This window comes from Cervus elaphus, chromosome 14, assembly GCF_910594005.1.
Source record: "Cervus elaphus chromosome 14, mCerEla1.1, whole genome shotgun sequence".
In the NCBI taxonomy this organism is placed as follows: Eukaryota; Metazoa; Chordata; class Mammalia; order Artiodactyla; family Cervidae; genus Cervus; species Cervus elaphus.
Genome location: NC_057828.1, coordinates 55629795 through 55651830, shown reverse-complemented (window position 1 = coordinate 55651830; position 22036 = coordinate 55629795). Strand labels below are relative to the sequence as shown.

The 22036-nt window shown below is 46.6% G+C and overlaps 1 protein-coding gene across 9 annotated transcripts in view; it reads left to right on the top strand.

The window, feature by feature from the left end:
- PRDM2 (PR/SET domain 2) overlaps positions 1-22036 on the top strand; it is a 132369-nt gene that overhangs the window by 81974 nt on the left and 28359 nt on the right. For 4 of the 9 annotated variants that reach the window (XM_043924505.1, XM_043924510.1, XM_043924509.1 and 1 more), the window contains 2 exons: positions 5640-9999; positions 19230-19548. The exons of 1 other annotated variant lie outside the window; for it this stretch is intronic. In XM_043924505.1, the coding sequence (XP_043780440.1) occupies positions 5640-9999; positions 19230-19377 (4508 nt within the window). In that variant the 3' untranslated portion in view covers positions 19378-19548. Of the gene's footprint in view, positions 1-5639; positions 10000-19229; positions 19549-22036 lie in introns of those variants that run through there. 4 more of the 9 variants (XR_006345081.1, XM_043924508.1, XM_043924506.1 and 1 more) reach the window with 1 other exon arrangement.

The window sequence follows — 22036 nt, the reverse complement described above, 5'->3', positions numbered from 1 at the left end:
TGGTAGTGGTGGAATTAAAGAACAATCCAACAGAACCCTCTCCCCTTCAGCAATTCAGAACAGTTAACTTTCTTCCTGATACAAGTTCAGGTCCTGTGGAAAAAAAGATACTTAGTGTCTACCTGTTTGTGGAACAGCTGGTCAGTATTTGATTGGTTCTGGGCAGTGTGATTGTCAGCGTCTTGTGTGTGTTCTGTTTGGCCCTCAAAAAGTGGTCAGTGTATGGAGCAAGTGGCCAGACTCTTCTGTTGTTTCCCAGGCCATCCTTTAGGTTTAAAACTCACTAGACTTCAGTGAGTGTGTGGACACAGTTGGGTTCATAGAGCTGTGCACATTTTGGTTCATACTACATTGGACATCTTTCAATCTGGAATTATTTACCAGTCATGGAAAGAATATTTCCATTCAAAGAAACTATGGATTTTGGCTGAGGATAAATTCTGTAAAGAAATTTTTGAGCTTTAGAGATGTTATTTTCATTCTGCTTTCTCATTTAGATGTTTTTTTTTTTTTTTTTTTTTTTAAGCTATGTGCTGGGTCTTTGTTGAAAATGTATTTGAAAAAGGAATTAGCTCCTGGGAACCACCATCAAATGACTGGGTTCCCAGGTTGTGGAAAACTCGTGCAATGTAAGAAATGCATCTGGAGGAGAGAAGGCTGGAGTGTATGTAGAGGCAGAAACCTCATTGCTAGTGGCTGAGGTAGTAGGTAGGAAAAAGTAATAGACCTTCTTGGGGGGGCGGGTGCAGGACAGAATCGTTGCTTGTGTAAATACCTCACATGCGCCGAGTTTGGAAAGGTTGGCCCTTTAAAAGCCTCCCTTGTCCCGTGTATCCAGGCAGTCACAAAGTCTGTTAACAGGACTCTGATGTCTTATCTCGCTCTGGCCACTTTTTTCCTGCCTCTTCTGCTTTTTTCCATTTCTGTCTCTCAGTATAGGCAGCCAACATCTCCCATCTAAAGCCACTGCATCGGTATTGGTTTCTGCCTCCTCCCAGTCCCTTGATACATACTACAGCCACCTCTCCCAAATGGCACTCTTCTGCCTTAAAATATCTTACTGGCTCCCCACCGCCTCCAGCTCAGTCTGCACGGATTCACAGTGCGCTGCCTGTTTGATGGCTCCTGCTTGGTTTTCCTCTTCTATCCTTGCAGCCTCCCCCTGATTGATTAACCAGGCCACCAGACACTCCTCCCTTGTTTCTGTCCTTAACCATTGTTAACCACGTACTTCGATGGGCTTAACCATTAATTCATTGGAATGGTGTTGCCTGCTTGCTTAACTCCTGGTAAAGTAGAGCTCTGGAAGGAGGAGGATCTCGGTGGCCTTACTCACCTGGTACTGACATTTTGTCCAGTGAATGAAGGAAGAGCCAATTAATAGAACCAGGAGAAGTCAGAGCAAGCTCTGTTTCTTTCATAGAATCTCTTGTAACTCTTCAGGAAGCTCCAGTAAAGAGAGGTGTAATTCAGCAGAGACTCAGGTGGTCCTGCAGAGAGAGCAGTGACATAGGCTGTCCCCACCAGCATTAAATGCTCTGTGATAGCTCCTGTCTCAGAGGCCCGTGCTGTCCCTGTCCGTCCCAGTCACTCTCTCATTCCTCTGCTTTCCTCTACAGCTGAACCTGAAAGAGTTGCTTCCAGTCTCCCTGTCTCTCCTTCTTCTTGTCTCTCCTGGCCTCAGATAGGCATTTGTCCCCTCTGCTCCACCAAAACTATTGTCACCATCACCACACCCCTACCTGGGCAGATTGCATGTTCAGTTCTCAGTCTTATGTTACCCAGCCTGTTAGCATTTCTGGATACAACTGATCACGCCCTCCTCAGTTTAAGGGCCGCCCCTCTCTTGGCTCTCTAGATCCTCCCTGGGCATTCCTCTGACCCCTAGGTACTGGAGTTGACTGGGGGACACAGCCATTCCCCTATCTGCATTCACTCTGCAGGTGACCTCGACCAGGTCCATGCTCCAACTGCTGTTTCTAGTCTGAGGAGAGTCATATATAGCTACTTAATATCTTTACTTGGATGTCTTATCAGGCACCTCAGACTTCAACTCATCCAAAGTAAACTCTCATTTCCCCCCCCGGTACAAACAAACGCACACAGACCTGACTTGCTTTTCCCTCAGTCTAGTGAACAGGATTACAGCAGTTGCTGTGGAATCTCTTTGACCCTTCTACTACCACCACCAGCCCCCACCCTTCCCTGCCCCTGCCCTGCACCATAGTCAGCCAACACATTCAGCTTGTTAGCTTCATTTCCAGAACACAGTCAGGGTCTGACCACTTCCCACTATCTTCAAGCCACTCGTCTCTCCCTCTGCCCCTCTCCTGGAGGATGTAGTAGGCCTCTCTCGTCTCCCTGTCCACCTACAGTTTTCTGTCTTTCATGTAGCACTGAGAGTGATTCTCCTATATTTCAGTTGATCTTCTGTTTCTCTGTTGGGTCCTTGTTTCCACTTAGAATAAAGGTCAGCAGCCTGTAAGGCTCTGCATGAGCTGATATTATCTCCTGCTCTCCTCCTTCTCTCCTTGCGCCTACCCCCCTCCAACTTCCTGGCCAGTTCTTGAACACATCTAACACCTTCTTGACTCACAGCTTGCACATTTGCTGTTTCCTCTATCCAGAGGACTTCCTTCCACCAAATACCTGCATGACTGATTTTCTTTAGATCTCTACTCACCTGTCATCTTGCTGGTGAGTCCGCTCAGCTTTCTTCACCGTCCAACTCTCACATCCATACATGACTACTGGAAAAACCATAGCCTTGACTAGACGGACCTTTGTTGGCAAAGTAATGTCTCTGTTTTTAAATATGCTATCCAGGTTGGTCATAACTTTCCTTCCAAGGAATAAGCACCTTTTAATTTCATGGCCACAGTCAGCATCTACAGTGATTTTGGAGCCCCCCAAAATTAAGTCTGACACTGTTTCCACTGTTTCCCCATCTATTTCCCATGAAGTGATGGGACCAGATGCCATGATCTTAGTTTTCTGAATGTTAAGCTTTAAGTCAACTTTTTCACTCTCCTCTATCACTTTCATCAAGAGGCTTTTTAGTTCCTCTTAGTCCTTCCCTGACCACCTTGTACCATCAATCTCAAGTTGGGCTAGACTGGGCTCCTCTTGGGCATTGAGACTCAGAAGTGACTTCAGATTTCTTTTTCATTCTCTGAGGCACACCTGTTGTTATTGTTCAGTTGCTAAGTCCTATCTGACACTTTGCAACCCCATGGACTGCAGCACGCCACGTTTCCCTGTCCTTCACTATCTTCCAGAGTTTGCTCAAATTCATATCAGTTGAGTTAGTGATGCCGTCTAACCATCTCATCCTCTGTCATCCCCTTCTCCTGCCCTCAGTCTTTCCCTAGCATCAGGGCCTTTTCCAGTGAGTGGGCTCCTCGCATCAGGTGGCCAGAGTATTGGAGCTTCAGTAATAGTCCTTTCAATGAATACTCAGACTTGATTTCCTTTAGGATTGACTGGTTTGATCTCCCTGCAGTCCAAGGGACTCTCAAGAGTCTTCCAGCACTACACTTCGAAAGCATCCATTCTTTGGTGCTCAGTCTTCTTTATAATCCTATGACTGCTGGAAAAACCATAGCTTTGACTTTACAGACCTTTGTCAGCTTTTTAATGTGCTGTCTAGGTTTGTCATAGCTTTCCTTCGAAGGAGCAAGCGTCTTTTAATTTTGTGGCTGCTGTCACCATCCACAGTGATTTTGGAGGCCAAGAAAATAAAGTCTGTCACTGTTTCCTCATCTATTTGCCATGAAGTGATGGGACTGGATGTCCTGATCTTTGTTTTTTGAATGTTTGAGTTTTAAGCCAGCTTTTTTACTCTCCTCTTCCACCCTTTTCAAGAGGCTCTGTAGTTTCTCTTTCCTTTCTGCCGTTAGGGGTATCATCTGCATATCTGAACTTATTGATATTTCTCCCAGCAATCTTGATTCCAGCTTGTAAGTCAGTCAGCCCAGCATGATGTACTCTGCATCCAAGTTAAATGGACAGGGTAACAATATACAGCCTTGAAGTGAAGTGAAAGTCGCTCAGTTGTGTCTGACTCTTTGTGACCCCGTGGACTATACAGACCTTGAAATTCTCTAGGCCAGAATACTGGAGTGGGTAGCCTTTCTCTTCTGCAGGGGATCTTCCCAACCCAGGGATTGACCTCAGGTCTCCCACATTGCAGGTACGTTCTTTACTAGCTAAGTCACAAGGGAAGCCCTGTACAGCCTTAATGTACTCCTTTCCCAGTTTTGAACCAGTCCATTGTCCCATGTTCAGTTTTAACTGTTGCATATTGACCTACATACAGGTTTCTCAGGAGACAGGTAAGGTGGTTTGTTATTCCTCTCTCTTCAAGAATTTTCCACATTTGTTGTGACCCACACAGTCAGAAGGCTTTCGAGTAGTCAGTGAAGCAGAAGTACATGTTTTTTCTAGAATTGCCTTGCTTTCTCTATGATATTGCAGATGTTGACAATTTGATCTCTGGTTCCTCTGCCTTTTCTAAACCCAGCTTGTACATCTGGAAGTCCTCCGTTCACGTGCTGCTAAAGCCTAGCTTGAAGGATTTCGAGCATTACCTTGCTAGCATGTGAAACGAGCACATTTGTACAGTAGTTTGAAAATTCTTTGGCATTGCTCTTCTTTGGGATTGAAATAAAAACTGACCTTTTTCAGTCTTGTGGCCACTGCTGAGTTTTCCAAATTTGCTGGCATTTTGAGTGCAGCACTTTTAACAGCAGCATCCTTTAGGATTTCAAATAACTCATCTGGAATTTCATCACTTCTACTCACTTTGTTCATAGTAATGGTTCCTAAGGCCTACTTGGACTTCACACTCTAGGATGTCTGGTTCTAGGTGAGTGATCACACCATCCTGATTATTCTGGGTCATTAGGACCTATTCTGTACAGTTCTTCTGTGTATTCTTGCCACCTCTTCTTAATCTCTTCTCCTTCTCTTAGGTCCTTACAGTTTATCATGCCTATCCTTGCATGAAATGTTCCTTTGCTATTTCCAGTTTTCTTGAAGAGATCTCTAGTCCTCCCTAATTTAATAAGGCTCAGAAGAGATGATCTCCAAAGTTCCTTTTACATGAAAAATGCAGATCACATAATTTTGGAAGATGTAGCTCTCAATATATAGTTTTGGTAAGGAAGAAGGGAGAGAATCAACTGCATTCAAGGCAGACCACTAAGGATATTACCTGGCAATATGTTCAGCAATTTTGTTTCAGTTTGGAATCATGAAAAATTGGAACTCATGACTAGTCTCTTGCATCTCAGTATCAGCTATTTCCAACACAGTTTTAAACACTACAGTTTCTGTAAACAAAAGCATGTTTATATCTGTGTGAGGAAACACAGAAGAGCCTGAGCTCCTGTGGGCATTTACTGTTCAGATTGAGGCCTCCCTCACTGCCCACTGAGCTCCCTGGTGCACTGCAGTCGTTTGTTGAATGATTGAAATGGCTTTATATCCAGTAAAACTTCTTAAATGAGAATGTAGAGTGGTCTATTGTTTCAGTCTCCCTTACTCATTTGAGGTGATAAAGGAAGTAACATGGATAATGAAAGCTGATCACCCGTGGCTAGTGTTTGACCTTACTTCTGCCTCCCTGTGCTTTCTAGGCCCCAAAGACGAAGACGAGAAGCCTTCTGCTTCCACCACCGAGCAACCAGCCCTCCCTCAGGAGGTGGTGAGCCAGGATGTGCCTCCGGAGCTCACCCTCCCTCCCCCTGCCCACGAGCCCCAGAAAGGACCAGATGCGGAGCTGGAAGCAGCGCTCTGTGAGGCGAACGAGGTGGTGGAGGAGGAAGAGGAGGAGGAGGAAGAGGAGGAGCTGGAAGAAGAGGGGGACGAAGCAGCTGATGTGCCAAATGAAAGTTCCCTGAAAGTGCCGGAGATCCGATGTGACGAGAAGCCCGAGGATTTGTTAGAAGAACCAAAAACTGTTTCAAAGGAAATTCTTGAAGACTCTGCGGAGGCAGCCCCTGTTGTGAAAACTCCCAGAGCCAGAGAAGAGGCCAACGGGGACGTGTTTGAAACATTTCTGTTCCCATGTCAGCACTGCGAGAGGAAGTTCACGACCAAGCAGGGGCTGGAGCGGCACATGCACATCCACATGTCTACGGTCAACCACGCCTTCAAGTGCAAGTACTGCGGGAAGGCCTTCGGCACACAGATCAACCGGCGGCGCCACGAGCGGCGCCACGAGGCCGGGCTGAAGCGGAAGCCCGAGGACCCAGCCAGCGGCAAGGCCTCCGCCGACGGCGCTCCTCCCCAGGACGACACGCAGCCCCCTAGTCTTGGGCAGGATGCTTTGACCTTGAGCTCAGAGAAGGCGTCCCAGGACTCAGTGACTCCTTCCGTTGTAGAAGAGAACGGCGAAGCTAAAGAGCTTCACCCGTGCAAGTACTGTAAGAAGGTTTTCGGCACTCACACGAATATGAGACGGCATCAGCGCAGAGTTCACGAGCGGCACCTGATTCCCAAGGGGGTGCGGCGGAAAGGGGGCCTCCTGGAAGAGCCACAGCCCCCAGCAGAGCAGGCCCTGCCCGCCCTGAGTGTCTACGTCCCCAGCACAGAGCCAGAAGAGGAAGGGGAGGCAGACGATGTGTACATCATGGATATTTCCAGCAATATCTCTGAGAACTTAAATTACTATATTGATGGTAAAATTCAGACCAGCAGCAGCACCAGTAACTGTGATGTTATTGAGATGGAATCCAATTCGGCAGACTTGTACGGAATAAACTGTCTACTCACTCCCGTCACAGTGGAAATAACTCAGAACATAAAGACCACGCAGGTCCCTATAACCGACGGTCTCCCTAAAGAGCCTTCCAGCAGCACAAACAGTGAGTCCAAGAAACGGAGGACTGCTAGTCCGCCCGTGTTACCCAAAATTAAAGCTGAGACTGAGTCTGATCCTGCCACACCTTCCTGTTCCTTGAGTCTGCCTCTCAGCATATCAACCACAGAGGCAGTATCTTTCCACAAAGAGAAAAGCGTGTATTTGTCATCAAAGCTCAAACAGCTTCTTCAGACCCAGGATAAATTAACTCCTCCTGCAGGGATTTCAGCCGCTGAAATACCCAAATTAGGCCCTGTCTGCGTGTCCGCTCCTGCGTCGATGCTACCCGTGACCTCGAGCAGGTTTAAGAGGCGAACTAGCTCTCCCCCCAGCTCTCCCCAGCACAGCCCCGCTCTGCGAGACTTTGGAAAGCCAGGAGATGGGAAAGCCATGTGGACTGAGGCAGTTCTAAGCTCCAAAAAACCCAAATTAGAGAGTCACAGCAACTCACCAGTGTGGAGTTTGTCTGGGAGAGATGAAAGAGAGACTGGGAGCCCGCCAGGCTTTGATGAATATAAGGTGTCTAAAGAGTGGGCAGCTAGCTCTACTTTTAGCAACGTGTGCAACCAGCAGCCACTGGATTTGTCCAGTGGTGTGAAACAGAAGACTGAGGGGCCAGGCAAGGCTCCGGTCCAGTGGGAGGCCGTGTTAGACCTCAGTGTGCATAAAAAGCCCTGTGGTGACTCTGAAGGCAAGGAACTCAAAGAAAACCATGTGCTGCAGCCAGCCTGCAGTGCTGTAAAGAAAAGGAAACCCACCACCTGCATGCTGCAGAAGGTCCTTCTCAACGAATACAATGGTGTCGACCTCCCTGTAGAAAACGCTCCAGATGCGTCCGGAAGCACCAGTCCCTGTAAACCTCTAGAACCTCAGCCAGACCCTGACCTTGGTCTCAACTCAAGCTTGACTGTCGCTGTTGTCGAGTCTCCTCCTGACGTTTCTTCATCGTCACCTGCCCTACAACCATCTTCCCTTTCTTCCGGGCAGCTGCCGCCTCTCCTGACCCCCACCAATCCCTCTTCTCCTCCACCCTGCCCTCCCGTGTTAACTGTTGCCACCCCGCCACCTCCCCTGCTTCCTACTATCCCTCTTCCAGCCCCCTCTTCTGGGGCGTCCCCTCACCCGTGTCCTTCTCCACTCTCGAATGCCACCGCACAGTCCCCACTTCCAATTCTGTCCCCGACGGTGTCTCCCTCGCCATCCCCCATTCCTTCCATGGAGCCCGTTATGTCCGCCGCTTCACCAGGGCCTCCAACACTCTCCTCCTCTTCCTCCTCTTCTTCCTCCTCTTCCTTCTCATCTTCCTCCTCCTCCTCTTCCCCTTCGCCGCCTCCTCTCTCAGCAGTGTCATCCGTGGTTTCCTCTGGGGATAATCTGGAAACCTCTCTCCCCATGATATCTTTTAAGCAGGAGGAACTAGAGAGTGAAGACCTGAAAGCCAGGGAGGAAGCCCCATCCACCACTGAGCAGGAGATCATCCAGGAGACATTCAACAGAAACTTTGTCTGCAATGTCTGTGAATCACCTTTTCTTTCCATTAAGGATTTAACCAAACATTTATCCATTCACGCTGAGGAATGGCCCTTCAAATGTGAATTTTGTGTGCAGCTCTTCAAGGTGAAAAGTGATTTGTCAGAACATCGCTTTATGCTTCACGGCGTTGGGAATATCTTTGTGTGTTCAGTTTGTAAAAAGGAGTTCGCATTCTTGTGCAATCTGCAGCAGCACCAGCGAGATCTCCACCCAGATAAGGTGTGCACGCACCATGAGTTCGAAAGCGGCACCCTGAGGCCCCAGAACTTTACGGATCCCAGCAAGGCCCACATCGAGCACATGCAGAGTTTGCCAGAAGACCCTCTAGAAGCGTCTAAAGAAGAAGAGGAGTTGAACGATTCTTCTGAAGAGCTTTATACGACCATCAAAATAATGGCTTCCGGAATAAAGACGAAGGATCCAGATGTTCGATTGGGTCTCAACCAACATTACCCAAGCTTTAAACCACCCCCATTCCAGTACCATCACCGCAGCCCTCTGGGCATTGGTGTGACAGCTACAAACTTCACTACGCACAACATCCCACAGACGTTTACCACCGCCATCCGCTGCACCAAGTGTGGGAAGGGCGTGGACAATATGCCTGAACTGCACAAACACATCCTGGCATGTGCCTCTGCGAGTGACAAGAAGAGGTACACCCCCAAGAAAAACCCGGTCCCGCTGAAGCAGACTGTGCAACCCAAAAACGGCGTGGTGGTTCTGGACAACTCTGGGAAAAACGCCTTCAGACGAATGGGCCAGCCCAAAAGACTGAACTTTAGTGTGGAGCTCAGCAAAATGTCTTCGAATAAGCTCAAGTTAAACGCGTTGAAGAAAAAAAACCAGCTCGTCCAGAAAGCAATCCTGCAGAAAAACAAGTCTGCGAAGCAGAAGGCTGACCTAAAAACCACTCCCGAGTCGTCCTCCCACGTCTGCCCGTACTGCCACAGAGAGTTCACGTACATCGGGAGCCTGAACAAGCATGCCGCTTTCAGCTGTCCCAAAAAACCTCTTTCTCCTTCCAAAAAAAAACTTTCCCACTCTTCCAAGAAAGGGGGGCACCCATCACCTGCCGGGAGTGACAGAAACAACAGCAGCAGCCACCGCAGACGGACAGCAGACGCCGAGATCAAAATGCAGAGCATGCAGGCGCCTCTGGGCAAGACCAGAGCTCGCAGCTCGGGCCCCTCACAGGTGCCGCCACCCCCCTCGTCCTTCAGGTCCAAGCAGAATGTTAAATTCGCCACTTCGGTCAAGTCCAAAAAACCAAGCTCCTCTTTAAGGAACTCGAGCCCCATACGCATGGCCAAAATGACTCACAGCGAGAGCAAGAAGCCCAAAGCTGCAGCCAAGAACCATGCAACTCCCCTCTCAGGCAAGACGTCGAGGAGCCTGCACGTGAGGGCTCAGAAGAGCAGAGCCGTCTTACAGAGCAAGTCAGCCTTGGCCAGTAAGAAACGGACAGACAGGTTCAGTGTAAAATCCAGAGAACGGAGTGGGGGGCCAATCACCCGAAGCCTGCAGCTGGCGGCTTCTGCCGACCTGAGTGAGAGCAGGAAGGAGGATGGCAGTGGCAAGCAAGAGCTGAAGGACCTCAGGTAAGCAAAGCTCCAGGGTCAGAGGAATTCAGAGCTCAAGAGCAAGGGGGGAAAGACGGTTGGAAGAAAACATTTGCCCAATGGCTCCTTTTCCTTTTTCCTGCACGATTTTGACATAAGCATTTAAAGGAAATAGCTGTTGCTTAAGGTGTAGACAGACGTGGAGGAGGGTCAGTGCTTTGGCTGCTGCAAAGATGGACGCATAGCTTTTATTTCACATGTAGGACTCACAAAGTGGTACCATTTCTTTAATAGGGCCAGTTATGAACTGGATTTGAAGCCATGAAAAGCTCCCCAAAGTACCCCACTATGAAACGGTGAAATTCTCTGAAACTTCCTTTATATCTTGGGTGGTATCCCAGTGTCACTTGTGTTAACTTTCCCATCATAGATGTCTTCTTATGTTCTGATGTATTGCGGAGTTCATTAAAACCATATTACAATCTGATTTAATATTTCTGTGACTTAAAGAGTGGTTCTAGCAACTGAGACTGCTTTTTCTTACTCATGCTTTCTTCTATAGTGTTTTAATTTTAAAAACTTGCCTCTTAGTCAAAATAAATCAAAACACGGTACCCTGTTCCTTTTAAAATGCTGCATGTCTGTGTCTTCTCCTGTCCCCCCCACCCCCCACCGGCTCATGTCTCCAAGCATAGGGTGATAAACAGCCAGATTCCCATGGCCGGGGGGGATGAGGAGAGAGTGCATGCTGAGGCCAGACCCTGTGGTTCTTCCAGGTGTGGGTGGGGACCCAAGGCAAGTCACCCCACTTGTCAGTGCCTTTGTTTCCCCAGTGTGATGTCAGAGCTCATCTTAGATCTAAGGTGATTTCTGTGTTTGTTCTGTGTTCTTCCTTCATTAAAATGTTCTTAGTGATAGATAAAAAACAGAGGGCAGGAGTTAAGTTTGTTACGTTGACTTCTTAAAGTTTCTAAGTTACTTCACCTATGAGTGGAGTGTACTTTTGGTATTCCTGCTGCTTCCTGCATAAGACCTGCAGGTCCATCTCCAGTGAAATTATTCATCATCAGCTAGAATTTCTGAGAAGTGTTGAAAACTCCTGTGTCCTTTCAGAGTGAGCTGCGTGACTCTAGGCTGTTGGCTGTAACTTTGTGTCTCAGAATCCTTTGGTATCTTAAGCGAGCAGAGTTAACTGCGGGGGGAGGGGGAGGATGACTGCTGTCTGGAGGGGTCATGGAGGCTCAGAGACGCTGTTCCTACCGCACAGTTGATGAGGCAGGGTTCTTGATGCTGGTGCCATAAGTCATGGCTGAAGATGGAGAGAAGGATCATTAGCTAAGGGCAGACTGGAATGATGGACTGTAGGAATAAAGGATCAGATTTTTCTGTTAAGCTTCTTCGTAAAAGTTACTGTAGATCTCACTCAGCATCTGGTGTCTGACCCTGGCATGTGCGTATACAGCATCTTGGAACTTAGTTAGTCCTGGCGAAAGTAAACACCTGTTGATCAGCTGTCCAGACTGCCTGCCGGTAGCAGCTTCACTATGTACCTCCTTGTGCTCAGTCTGTTCTGGAAGTTCAACAACAGGACGTTCTTGAGCTGTCCTTTCCAAGGTTCAAGAACCCAAAACATGCTGTCATTTTCACGGACTGTACTAAAAAACGTTTCCCAAGTGGTTGATGCTTTAGAATGTACTCTGTATTCCTCTTTGTCTCCGATAGTATCTGCAAGAATCACTTATTTTGTATTGGATCCCATTTATACAGTTCAAAGGTAAAGTTGATATGGAAAAATTAATATTCTGTAAAGGAAACCTGAGTGAGGTCCATCCAGTGCTTTTGAAGGACCCTTAAAGACTGCAGAGGACCGAAGTGCCTAATAAAATTGTGTCTGTTTTTTGCTCCAGTTAGTTTTAATTATTTTGCTTTGTTTGTGAGTTAACGTTGCTGGAATGAAATTTGACCTAAAAGGAAACAAGAATCAGATAAGAGGTGGATAAATTGTTCTGGCTGTATATGGTAGCTGCAGGCTTCCTTGGAAGCTGGCTGCAGCTTTGTGTGAGACACAGGAGCTGTGCTGCGGACACATCTGAAGGATGTGTGTCTTTCACAGGGGTCCACTTAAAAGTGATCTTTAAGTGTTTTGGGGAATTACAAAATGAACATTCAGTGGGACATCATATTTTGATTATCTGGGCAGAAGAGTGGGCGTTTCTTCAGAGCGCTGTGGTCGTCTTGGTACCTTGTAGTGAATTTGGTTTAACACCAGAATTCTCGGCGCAGGCCTGGAGGATGTAATGGTTCGTCTGTGTCACTCCGGGCTCCTAGCAGAGGCCTCTCCTTGGTTCATGTTTGTTACCCTACACTGGCAGGGAGTTCACTAGACGTCTTTCCTTTTCAGTGTATTTCTTCTTAGAAATTGTATTCAGTGGGGATTTTGTAGTACAAGTTTGGAAATACCCGCTTCCATTCTGTTTTCAGTGTTTTTGCTGTACTCTCCCCATTGCACATTCAAGGACTTAGCCCGGAACTGGCAGCACACCCTTTTCCTGTGTATTTCATCATAACTATGATTAAGGGCTGGTCCTCAACGGACAGGCGTTTTACATTCAAATACCAGTTTAGAATTCCTTAGATTTTCAAGTATATACTTGCAGTCAGCCGTGAGAACGACGTCAGTTTTCCATCCCACACTGAGGGCTCAGCAGAATTTGCCGTTCAGTCATTTCCTGGAGCACAAGCCATTGTGCCATTCAGGGTATGAAAGAGGCATGTGCTCCAAATCCTTTTCTTAGGACAAAGCTGCAGAGACATACTACTCTCTAGATTCTCCTGTTACAGCTCTTAATCCAGCAAACCCTTGTTGGGCTCACCTTCACTGTTCGGGAAAACCCACTGGTGGCTTGTCAGTGGAACTGCATTTAGAGCTGTTGCTGAGGGCTCATTCCCCGGGCTGTAAGACAAAAAAGACAAGGAAAGAAGTATATTTTCTGCTCCCTTTTTACCCATCTTTAGTCTTTGTGAGTCCCAAGGCATTTTTACATTCTTCAGTACTGCTTTTAGAGCAACTTTTTTTTGTTTTTTTTTTAATACTGTGTTCCCATTGCAGCCAGTTAAGGACATGTAAATAAGTGACGGAGAAGTAAAATAAAATTCCAGACCAAGTTTTTCCATTTACCATGAAAGTGATTAAAAGAGGAAAACGGTGCTGATTTCTCACATCCCATCTCTGCCACACCACTCCAAGGAGATCGTCTGTGGCCCTCCCAGCACTCCCTGCACATCTTCCTACTCATCCTGTTGCTGTCTTCACATTTGCCCCGTGGTCTCCCTACCTTTTCTTAAACTTGGTCAGTTCATAGAAGGTTGTGTCATGTTGTCATTTATCTTCAGTTTTCTTATTTTCTAGGAACTTTCTGTAGAAAAGCACCCACCCCCCCCACCCCCCCAAACAAAACAAACCTTAATAATTGACTAAATATCTTGCATGCTCAACTTAGGATAAGCACTACGGCAAAGAATACGAAATCTGCCAAGCTTCTGAGACCAGTTGAAGCTAACTCAAAAATCCTAACACACAGCTGATTGCCCCTAACACAAGAAGCCCACTGGCTTCTTGTTGCCCTGGGTAGAATCAGGCACGCACTCCTTCACTGGCACCCAGCCCGCGGGGCTGGGCTCTCAGGTGATTGAGATGTGGAGGGCGCTGTGCCACAGGCTGGCTGACCCAGCTCCTGGTCCCTGGGACTGGTAACTCAGACCTGAGTGTGGCCCTGGTTTTTGGCACATAGCAGAGAAAGGAACAATTTGAACCTGACCTTGCAAAGCAAGTTTTCTGTTTCGTCAGTCGTCGATTGTAGATTTCAGGGATGGCAGATTGGATGCACTCATTTTATAATGTTTTGGTCACACACACCAGCTCTTGATGCCTTTCCTTTAAGTGAATTGTAGATAGAGGCATTGAGCTTCTTTCTTAGCCTGTTTTCTTGTTTGTTTGTTGTTTTTTAATCACAAGCCGAATGCCAGCATAATGGAGAGGAAACCAGATTGGATATGAACTCTTTTCTATGCCTCTTCCAGTGTCATGTTTATATATCCAAATGGACATGATCCTCTCAGATTATTATCTGGCACTAGTTTATAACTGTTATATTATTGGAAATGGTATCTGTATGTCAGTGCCCAGGAAACATCACAGGCTTGTGCAGATGTATGTCTACACATAAGTGTAAATGAATTTACATATCAGATTTTACACTTCAGTCTCTAATAGAGATTTAAAAAGCCCAACAAATTGGCCTATTTCTGAGTGTATAGGTATCATTTCTCCATGCATTATCTGCCTTCCCCCTGATTGATGACTGAGTTGATGGAAAATGACTAGGTTTTATTCATGTTTTTTTGTTGTTCTCAACTTTAAAAGTAATCTACCTCTTAAAATTTGTAGTTTAATACATGTTTGGTGAACTTGTGCCACTTTAACCCTTTCACTATCATTCCCATTTTGTTACATTTCTGTTATGGGGACTTTATGTTGAATATTGTATAAAGCATTTGTAGCAGTTTAAAAATAAAATATTTAAAATTATTTAAATTGTTTTGGACGCTTCAATTGTATTATATGTGATTTACATTTTACATTTTTGTTTGAGTTGTTAATCTGGAGAGTGTTCTTGTATTGAAGTTTGCTGTTAGTAATTTTATTCTTGTTGGAGAGTGATATAAAAGACTATTCTAAAGAAAACATTAAAATTTACAAAATGACATACAAAAGGGGTTGTCCTTTGATTTTAACCAATGTAGCCTTGAGAGAGAGAGAGGTTAATTATAGACAAGAGTGGTGTTTGCTATGTTTTCCCCTTCCAGCATGAAATAAATCATTTGAGCTTGTCAAATGTATGGAAAGGTTTTTTTATGCTGTTGCTAGCAAGCACTTCATGAAGAGGGGGAATTCAAATGATGCATTTTATATCATTGTAATCAATAAAAAACTTTCTGAAAGCTGTGAAAGGACTGCATTTTGTACATCATTGGGGTCAGCTAAGGGGGAAAATGAAGGTGTATGTAGGAGGGGCATTCACAGGCTGCATCGCTGAAGTGCAGTGCTGAGCCCCCCAGCCGACCTCCTCCCACTTGTCTCTACTTGGCATTGATTGAATATTTGTGAATTCATGTCGCTTCTATACCACCTCAAGGGTAGACATGCAACTGGCCGCTGGTGCTAAGTGCAGAGACAGAACTTAACTTTGGTAAGAGTGAAATAATTGCCCATGTGGAATGTCAGCTTCCTTTGTATACTTGTGGACATTTCACTGTATAGTCTGGAGACTTTTATTTTTATGGATCCACAAAGAATGAACCAAAGAAGTTGTAACATTTGTATTAAGTTGCTATGAAATTGCTGTGTTTTTTTGTTTGTTTATTTTTAAGATTAAAAATGGCTGAAACAGGCAGTTTCATAAAATCCTCCATGGGAGTACTTGTCCTGATACTTTTTATCTGCCTGTGTCCTTGCTGTTCGGGAAAGTGTGGTAAAGCTGAAGGTGGGATCAGCCTCACTCAGTGAGATGTTCACACTTGTGGCTTATGGATTCCCAGCTTAGAAAACCCCAAAAGGCTTAGGAGGCAGGTGTGTGGAAAGAAGAGGTGGAGGCGAGAAGCGGCTTTCAGCATTAGCCCTGTAAATGCTCTAGAAGCCAAGTGCTGAGCCCAGAACCCAGGGAGGAGCCCCGGATGCTGTGAGCTAGAGGGAGCGCTGCTCTGGGAGCAGGGCGTGGGTGTCCGGCTCACCCACCTGCTGTCCCTCCAGGCCCCTGACAAAGTACCACCTCCATCCCCCTCCTCGGTGGCTTAGCCTTGGGCAAGTATTTTGCCTCGCCCAGAGTGGGGAATGGGGAAGATGGTCTCCCGAGTTTTCCTTCTAGCAGGAACTCCTTCCAGGCTGTGTGTGCTTAACAGATTTCTCATTGGGTCTGAAAGAGCCAGGTGAGGGCTGTCATGTCCCCCTGGATATGGGAATACTCAGATACTTAATCAGGTGAGGATCCCCAAGAAGGCGCTCAAGTCCCTCCACAAGAATGGCTTAGGGTTTAACTCTGTGAAGTTGCAAAAATTTTAAAGCTATTAACTAAAACCTTATGTCCCTGCAGCTATTTGGGAGCATCCGGCAGTGTCTAGGCTGGCTCTTTTAATTTGGATGTTACCAGTACTTTCTAGCGCAGTTTTTTACAAAAATCACAGTAATTTACTGAGTACCTATTGTATACCAGGCTGTGTTCTAGATACATGTTGTGTCCAGTTTACATCAGTGGACAAAAATCCCCACCTTTGTGAAGCTTACGTGTGGTGCCTTTCTCCAGTTTTTATTACTTCAAAACCTCCCTCACTTCGTCACAGTTCTCCCAAGGCTAGGAGGTCAAGAAGATGCCTCTACCTTAATATTTGAGGGTAGATATTTAGATAACTAGAGACTTTTAATACGTTAAAGCAACTCTTCTAAAATTATATCTCAGTGCGTTTGATGAGGTGGTTAGATAGCATCACCGACTCAATGGACATGAATTTGAGCAAACTTGGAAATAGTGGAGGACAGAGGAGCCTGGCATGCTGTAGTCCATGGGGTCGCAAAGAGTCAGACTTGACTTAGTGATTGAACAACAGCAAATGCATTCGTTATTTTATTTCTCTGTACTTCGGCTTGCTCTCTGGCCTCACTTTGGATTGATGGACTTAGCATTAGAAACACTTACAAAGGACACTTTGCCTTGAAAGTGGGTTAGAGTATGGATGGGTGAGGACAGGCTGTAACATGAAAGAAGTGTTATTAGCTCATTTTGTCCAGCTCTTTGCGACCCCATGGACTGTAGCCCACCAGGCTTCTCTGCACATGGGATTCTCCAGGCAAGAACACTGGTCTGGGTTGCCATTCCCTTCTTCAGGGGATCTTCCCAACCCAGGGATCAAACCCAGGTCTCCTGTGTGGCAGACAGATTCTTTACCGTCTGAACCACCGGGGAAGCCCTGAGAAAAAGACTCCGATATAAAAGCCACAGTTAAAGTAGTCCAGAGACCAGGCTGAGGATTGAGGAAAATGGTCTGCCATTTCTGTCATTCATTTTGGAGACATCGCCATGGCCTCCTCTGTCCCCGGCTGCATGAACCCTGCTCCTGCTGCCCCTTTGGGGTCCGGTCTCTGAATGTCCTGCTACAGTACTACTAAGGGGAGTGTGTTCAGGAGCCTCCAGGTGGTGATCAGGCCCCAGCTTGGCGCTTCTCAGACTTAACCCAGAGGTGGCGCTCAAGCTCCCAGCTCCAAGGCCCTAAAACCAGCCTTTTGTGTAAAGTGAGACCTTCCTGGGCTGGGCCCTGGGTAGGGTGTCAGGTCACCATCCCAGGTGATTTCAGTGCACGCTGAAGAATTTTAGAGTTTATGTGGGAAAAATAATGACTGTGTGTAGCTCTTAATTGCTAAAGTACTTGTGTGTTCTTAACATTGGCAGAATAGGTACCAACAGCATTGTTCACATTTTCTGAAAGCTGGGGGTCTGGTCTTGAGCCTGGGCTATATGCCTGCAGGAGGCAGAGATGATAGTCCCCAGGGGAAAAGGAATGGCCAGGCTGTTGTGCAGTTTCTTGCTGAGCGTGTTGCTCAAAGGCCCCTCTTGGGCCCCACCTTCCTGGTGCCTTGACCGTTTCTGGGAGTTTGCCTGCAGGATGTAAGGCCTTAAATACGGCTGTACTGTGGGATTTTAAAAAAGAAAAAATATATGTTGGTGGAAATAATGACATCCATATTACTGTTGAAATTCTTTATAGATGAAAATGTCTAGTATTCAGAAAATGTTGAATGGAACAGAACCTGAGGTTTGAGTGAGTGTGATATCGGGACAGTGTGAAGCTGCTCATCCCTTCAGGCAAATGCCCACCCAGAGTCCTGTTGGAGGGCCGCCCAGCACAGCTCCATGCCACCCGCTGCCACGCGTTCCCTGTCTGCAGCCACACCAGTGCCCCTCAGTTCTCCCACTCCCCTCTCGTGCCTCTTCCTCTCCAGAAGGGGATGGAGGTGGTCTGATGAGCCCTGGGGTGAATCTGACAGTTTCCAGGTGTTGGCTGTGTGTGAGCTGCTGTGCAGGGCATTTTCTAAATTTGACAAGAATCCCACGAGGTGGGTATCTTTTACAGAAAGAGGAACAGACACCGGGAACGGGGAGTGATTTTTGTTCAGAGGTCACACAGCTCTCAAGTGGAAAGCTAGGATTTGAACTGCCTCCAAGCTTAACACCTTCCTGTTGATCATTTTTATAGTTTTTTTTTTTTTTTTTTTTTTTAAGCTTCATTTTCTCTAAATGTAGAACACAGGACTTTTACAGGACTTGCTAGCGTCTCTAGTGAGGGCTTTTCCAGAATCAGTGAGCAGGTAGACCCATCCCTTCTCGGTAAGCCTTCTTCTTGGTGCAGCAGGACTGTTGATAGTAAGGAGCTGCTCATGGGAACACATCTAGTTTCACTGTTTTAATTGTGGGCCTTGCTGCTTCCTCCATTGTAGAGCTTTTAGGTCCACTTGGCTTCATGGTGGTTGTTTAGTTGCTAAATCGTGTCTGATTTCTTGCGACCCCGTGAGCTGTAGCCTGCCAGGCTCCTCTGTCCATGGGATTTCCCAGGCGAGAATACTGGAGTGGGTTGCCATTTCCTTCAACAGGGTCTTCCCGACCCAGGGATCAAACTCATATCTGAATTGTAGGTGGATTCTTTACCGATGAGCTACCAGGGGAGCCCAGTTGGCTTTTTAGATCAGTCTGATTAGTCAACAAAACTCTGTTTAATAATAATAATGTTATTCGATTTTGGAAGTGGTTCTAAAGCAAGGTCCCCTGGTTCACCAGGAGTATTCTCAGGTGCCATGTGAGAACCTTTGACCCGTTTGGCCACAATCAGAGTTGCTTGGGGCTTCCCTTGCTGTGTCGGCACATAGTCCATTGAGTGCAAAACGAAGGGTTAAGTTTTTGTCAAAAGTTACTTTTAAAATATTGGCGCTTGAAGGGTGTGTAGGTTTTATTTATTTTTCTGGATTAAGAATTGAAAAAAGAAAACCATCGTGACGCTACAGTAAATTATTAGCTGCTTCAAAAATGACATTCGGTTGTGAACCATTAAAAGACTTGGGAACACTTTTATTAAACTTGCTGAACCACTGGGGTGATAGGATTTGTATGAGCTTGTTTTCTGCCTTATTTGGACCAGCTAAATTCCGTTTCAACTGTCTCTTACAGAAAGCGATCTGAAATTCAGGCGGATGGTCCAGAGAACATAGAAGCTTTTAATGGAATAAGTTCATGCCTGAATGTGCCTTCGCAGGTCCAGCTTATAACCCACAGCAGGATACCAGACAAAGAGCCGACGTTTTTGAAAATTCCTTGATAGATGCTACCCGGGTTACTCAGTAGGGTGTCATTTCAGTATTGACAGAAAGCTACAGATAGAGTTTAAAGTATTGGTTTATGTCCTGAATCAGAACATATTTAAGCATATTTCCATGTCAGTGTTTAGACAAGAGCCTACTGTATAATAAAGGTTTAGATGACCTCTTGAGTCTTGGCATTAAATCTAAGTGTGAATTTTAAGTAGAAAATATTTTTAAATGACCTAGAGTTTGTTTCACACATAATAATAGAAGGGGGTTTAGGCCTTAGGATACAATTCTGGCCTTTTTTTTTTTTTTTAAGTTAGAATTTAAATTGAAAATTGCATTTGTGTCAGTACTTAATACTTGCCAAAAATATAACATTTTAATATTCTCTATTGGAATGAAGTTATTTAAAAGTCATGTGGATTCAATTTTCCTTGCAGTAACATTCTCTTCTCACTTGCTTTTTATAATCACATCCAATCCTTGCCAGCCCAGCTCGAGTTTAGGGACATTTTCAGATGGGTTCTATTTCCAAAGCTATTATTGGGCCTGTGAATTCAGGCACAATCTCCTATAGTGATTCAGTCAGCCAGCCATTCAGAAAACAGCTTTCACGGTCAGTCTGGATCAGGAAGGTGTTGGTCAGTAGATCTGACAGACTGTCCCATATACAGCAGTTTTCAGAGGACCCTTGTGTAACTGGACACCATGGAGGAGCTGAGGGTATTCCTGGCTGTTCCTTCCCTCCAGGCACTAACTCCCAGGAAGCTGTTTCACCACCTGAGGAAGAACAGTTGCCCTCATTTACAGACAAACCCATCGAGTCTGAGAAGGACCACATCACCTGTAGTCTGCCCCACTGCAGTAAACGAAGATTCCAAACCCTGCTGGTTCCAGCTCTTTGCTGCTGTGTGAAACCATCTGATTCACTGGGGTTATAAGATGGCCTTCCCAGGTGGTGTAGTGCTAAAGAATCTGCCTGCTAGTGCAGGAGACTCAGGCGACATGAGTTCAATCCCTGCGTCAGGAGGTTCCCCTGGAGGAGGAAATGACAACCTGCTCCAGTGTTGTTGCCTGGAGAACACCATGGACAGGCGCGTGATGGGCTACAGTCCATGGGGTCGCAAAGAGTTGGACATGGCTGAGCACACACATCCTACATAATCACTGCATTCCCCAAGTGACTGGCGCTGATGCCATCACCCACAGCGGGGTTCTGTTGGGGAGAAGTTGGGGAGCACGCTGGAAATAAACATTGGAATGCCTAGCCATCTGGCTGCTAATTCCCTGGGTTCCATGTGTCATTGGTAGGACAGGCTGCTGGCTGAGCCCTGGGCCTGGTCTGTGAGTGGCTGGGCTCGAGGAGGTGGTGTGTGTTCCTATGAGGCTAATGGCTGTGGTGGTGATGGTGACCACTGTCTTTTAGTGATCAGGACTTGAATCCTCACAATGATAGAGCCGGGGAGGCCCCACTGAGGAAACAGATGGGATGTGGTGACAGTCCCTGGTGGAAAGAGCTGGAATGTGGTGGGTGATGACTGCTGAGGAACTCTGGGAACAGGCTGCTGAAGAAACTGCTTGCTTTCCAAGGCCCAGGGAAAAAGATTCCTTTATGGAAACTGACAAAGCTCAGTTTGTTTTATAGTTGTTTCAGAGAAACACTCCCAAAGGCCCTCAGATGGTCCTTACTCTCCGTCTGGGCCCCCAGGCGCGGCGAATGAGCCTGGGGCGTCTGCGGATGCAGAGGTATCTGGGGAGCTCTGGATGCCTGACCGCCCAGGGCCCCTCAGGGTTTTGCTGTGACTTCATTTCAGGCCCTGGGATGTAGCTAAGGACACTGACTGGCCCCAGACCCTGATCTGCTTATCACCTGTCCATCCCGACCTGAAGTACTGCCCTCGTCTCTCCATCTCCTCCTCCTGCTCTTCTGCTCTCAGAGGCCCTTCACTCATTCATACATTCTTTACTTGATTTGTGAGCTTGGTTTGCTAAATGTGCCCCCTCCTAGAATGAAAGTTCTCCCTGAGCAGGAATTTCAGTGTGTTCACTGCTGCAGCTCCAGCATCCCCCACACTGCCTGCCAGGTAGCAGCTGCTTAATAAATGTTTGTCAAATGAATAAAATGTTCCTGGCTTCATCCCCTTTTTAGCTCTGTAGCCTTAGGCAAGTTCCTTAACCTCCAAGCCCCAGCTTTCCTATCTGTAAATAGCAATAACAGTCCATCTGACCAGGAAGGATGGTTGTGAAGATCACAGGTGTGCCCGCCCTTGTATGGGTTGCTGTTACCTCTGGAATCTCAGTTTGAATCTGACTCAAGGTTGGGGCTGGTGCTCAGGTGCAGAGGGCTGGACTTCGGCCAACGATGAGTTTCCATGGCCACACAGGTCGCGGTGGCCAGAACCTACCTTCATCATCTCTTGCCTCCACCCAGAGAAGGAACTCAAGTGGCTGTCACTCTGGCTTCTGCTGCCTGTGACCCTGGGGCCCTTTGCTGTGTCTCAGGCAGGCCTGTGCTTCATGTACTGACTGTTGTTCAGTTGCTCAGTCATGTCCGACTCTTTGCGACCCCATGGACTGCAGCACGCCAGGCTTCCCTGTCCATCACCAACTCCCAGAGCTTGCTCAGACTCGTGTCTATTGAGTTGATGATGCCATCCAACCATCTTGTCC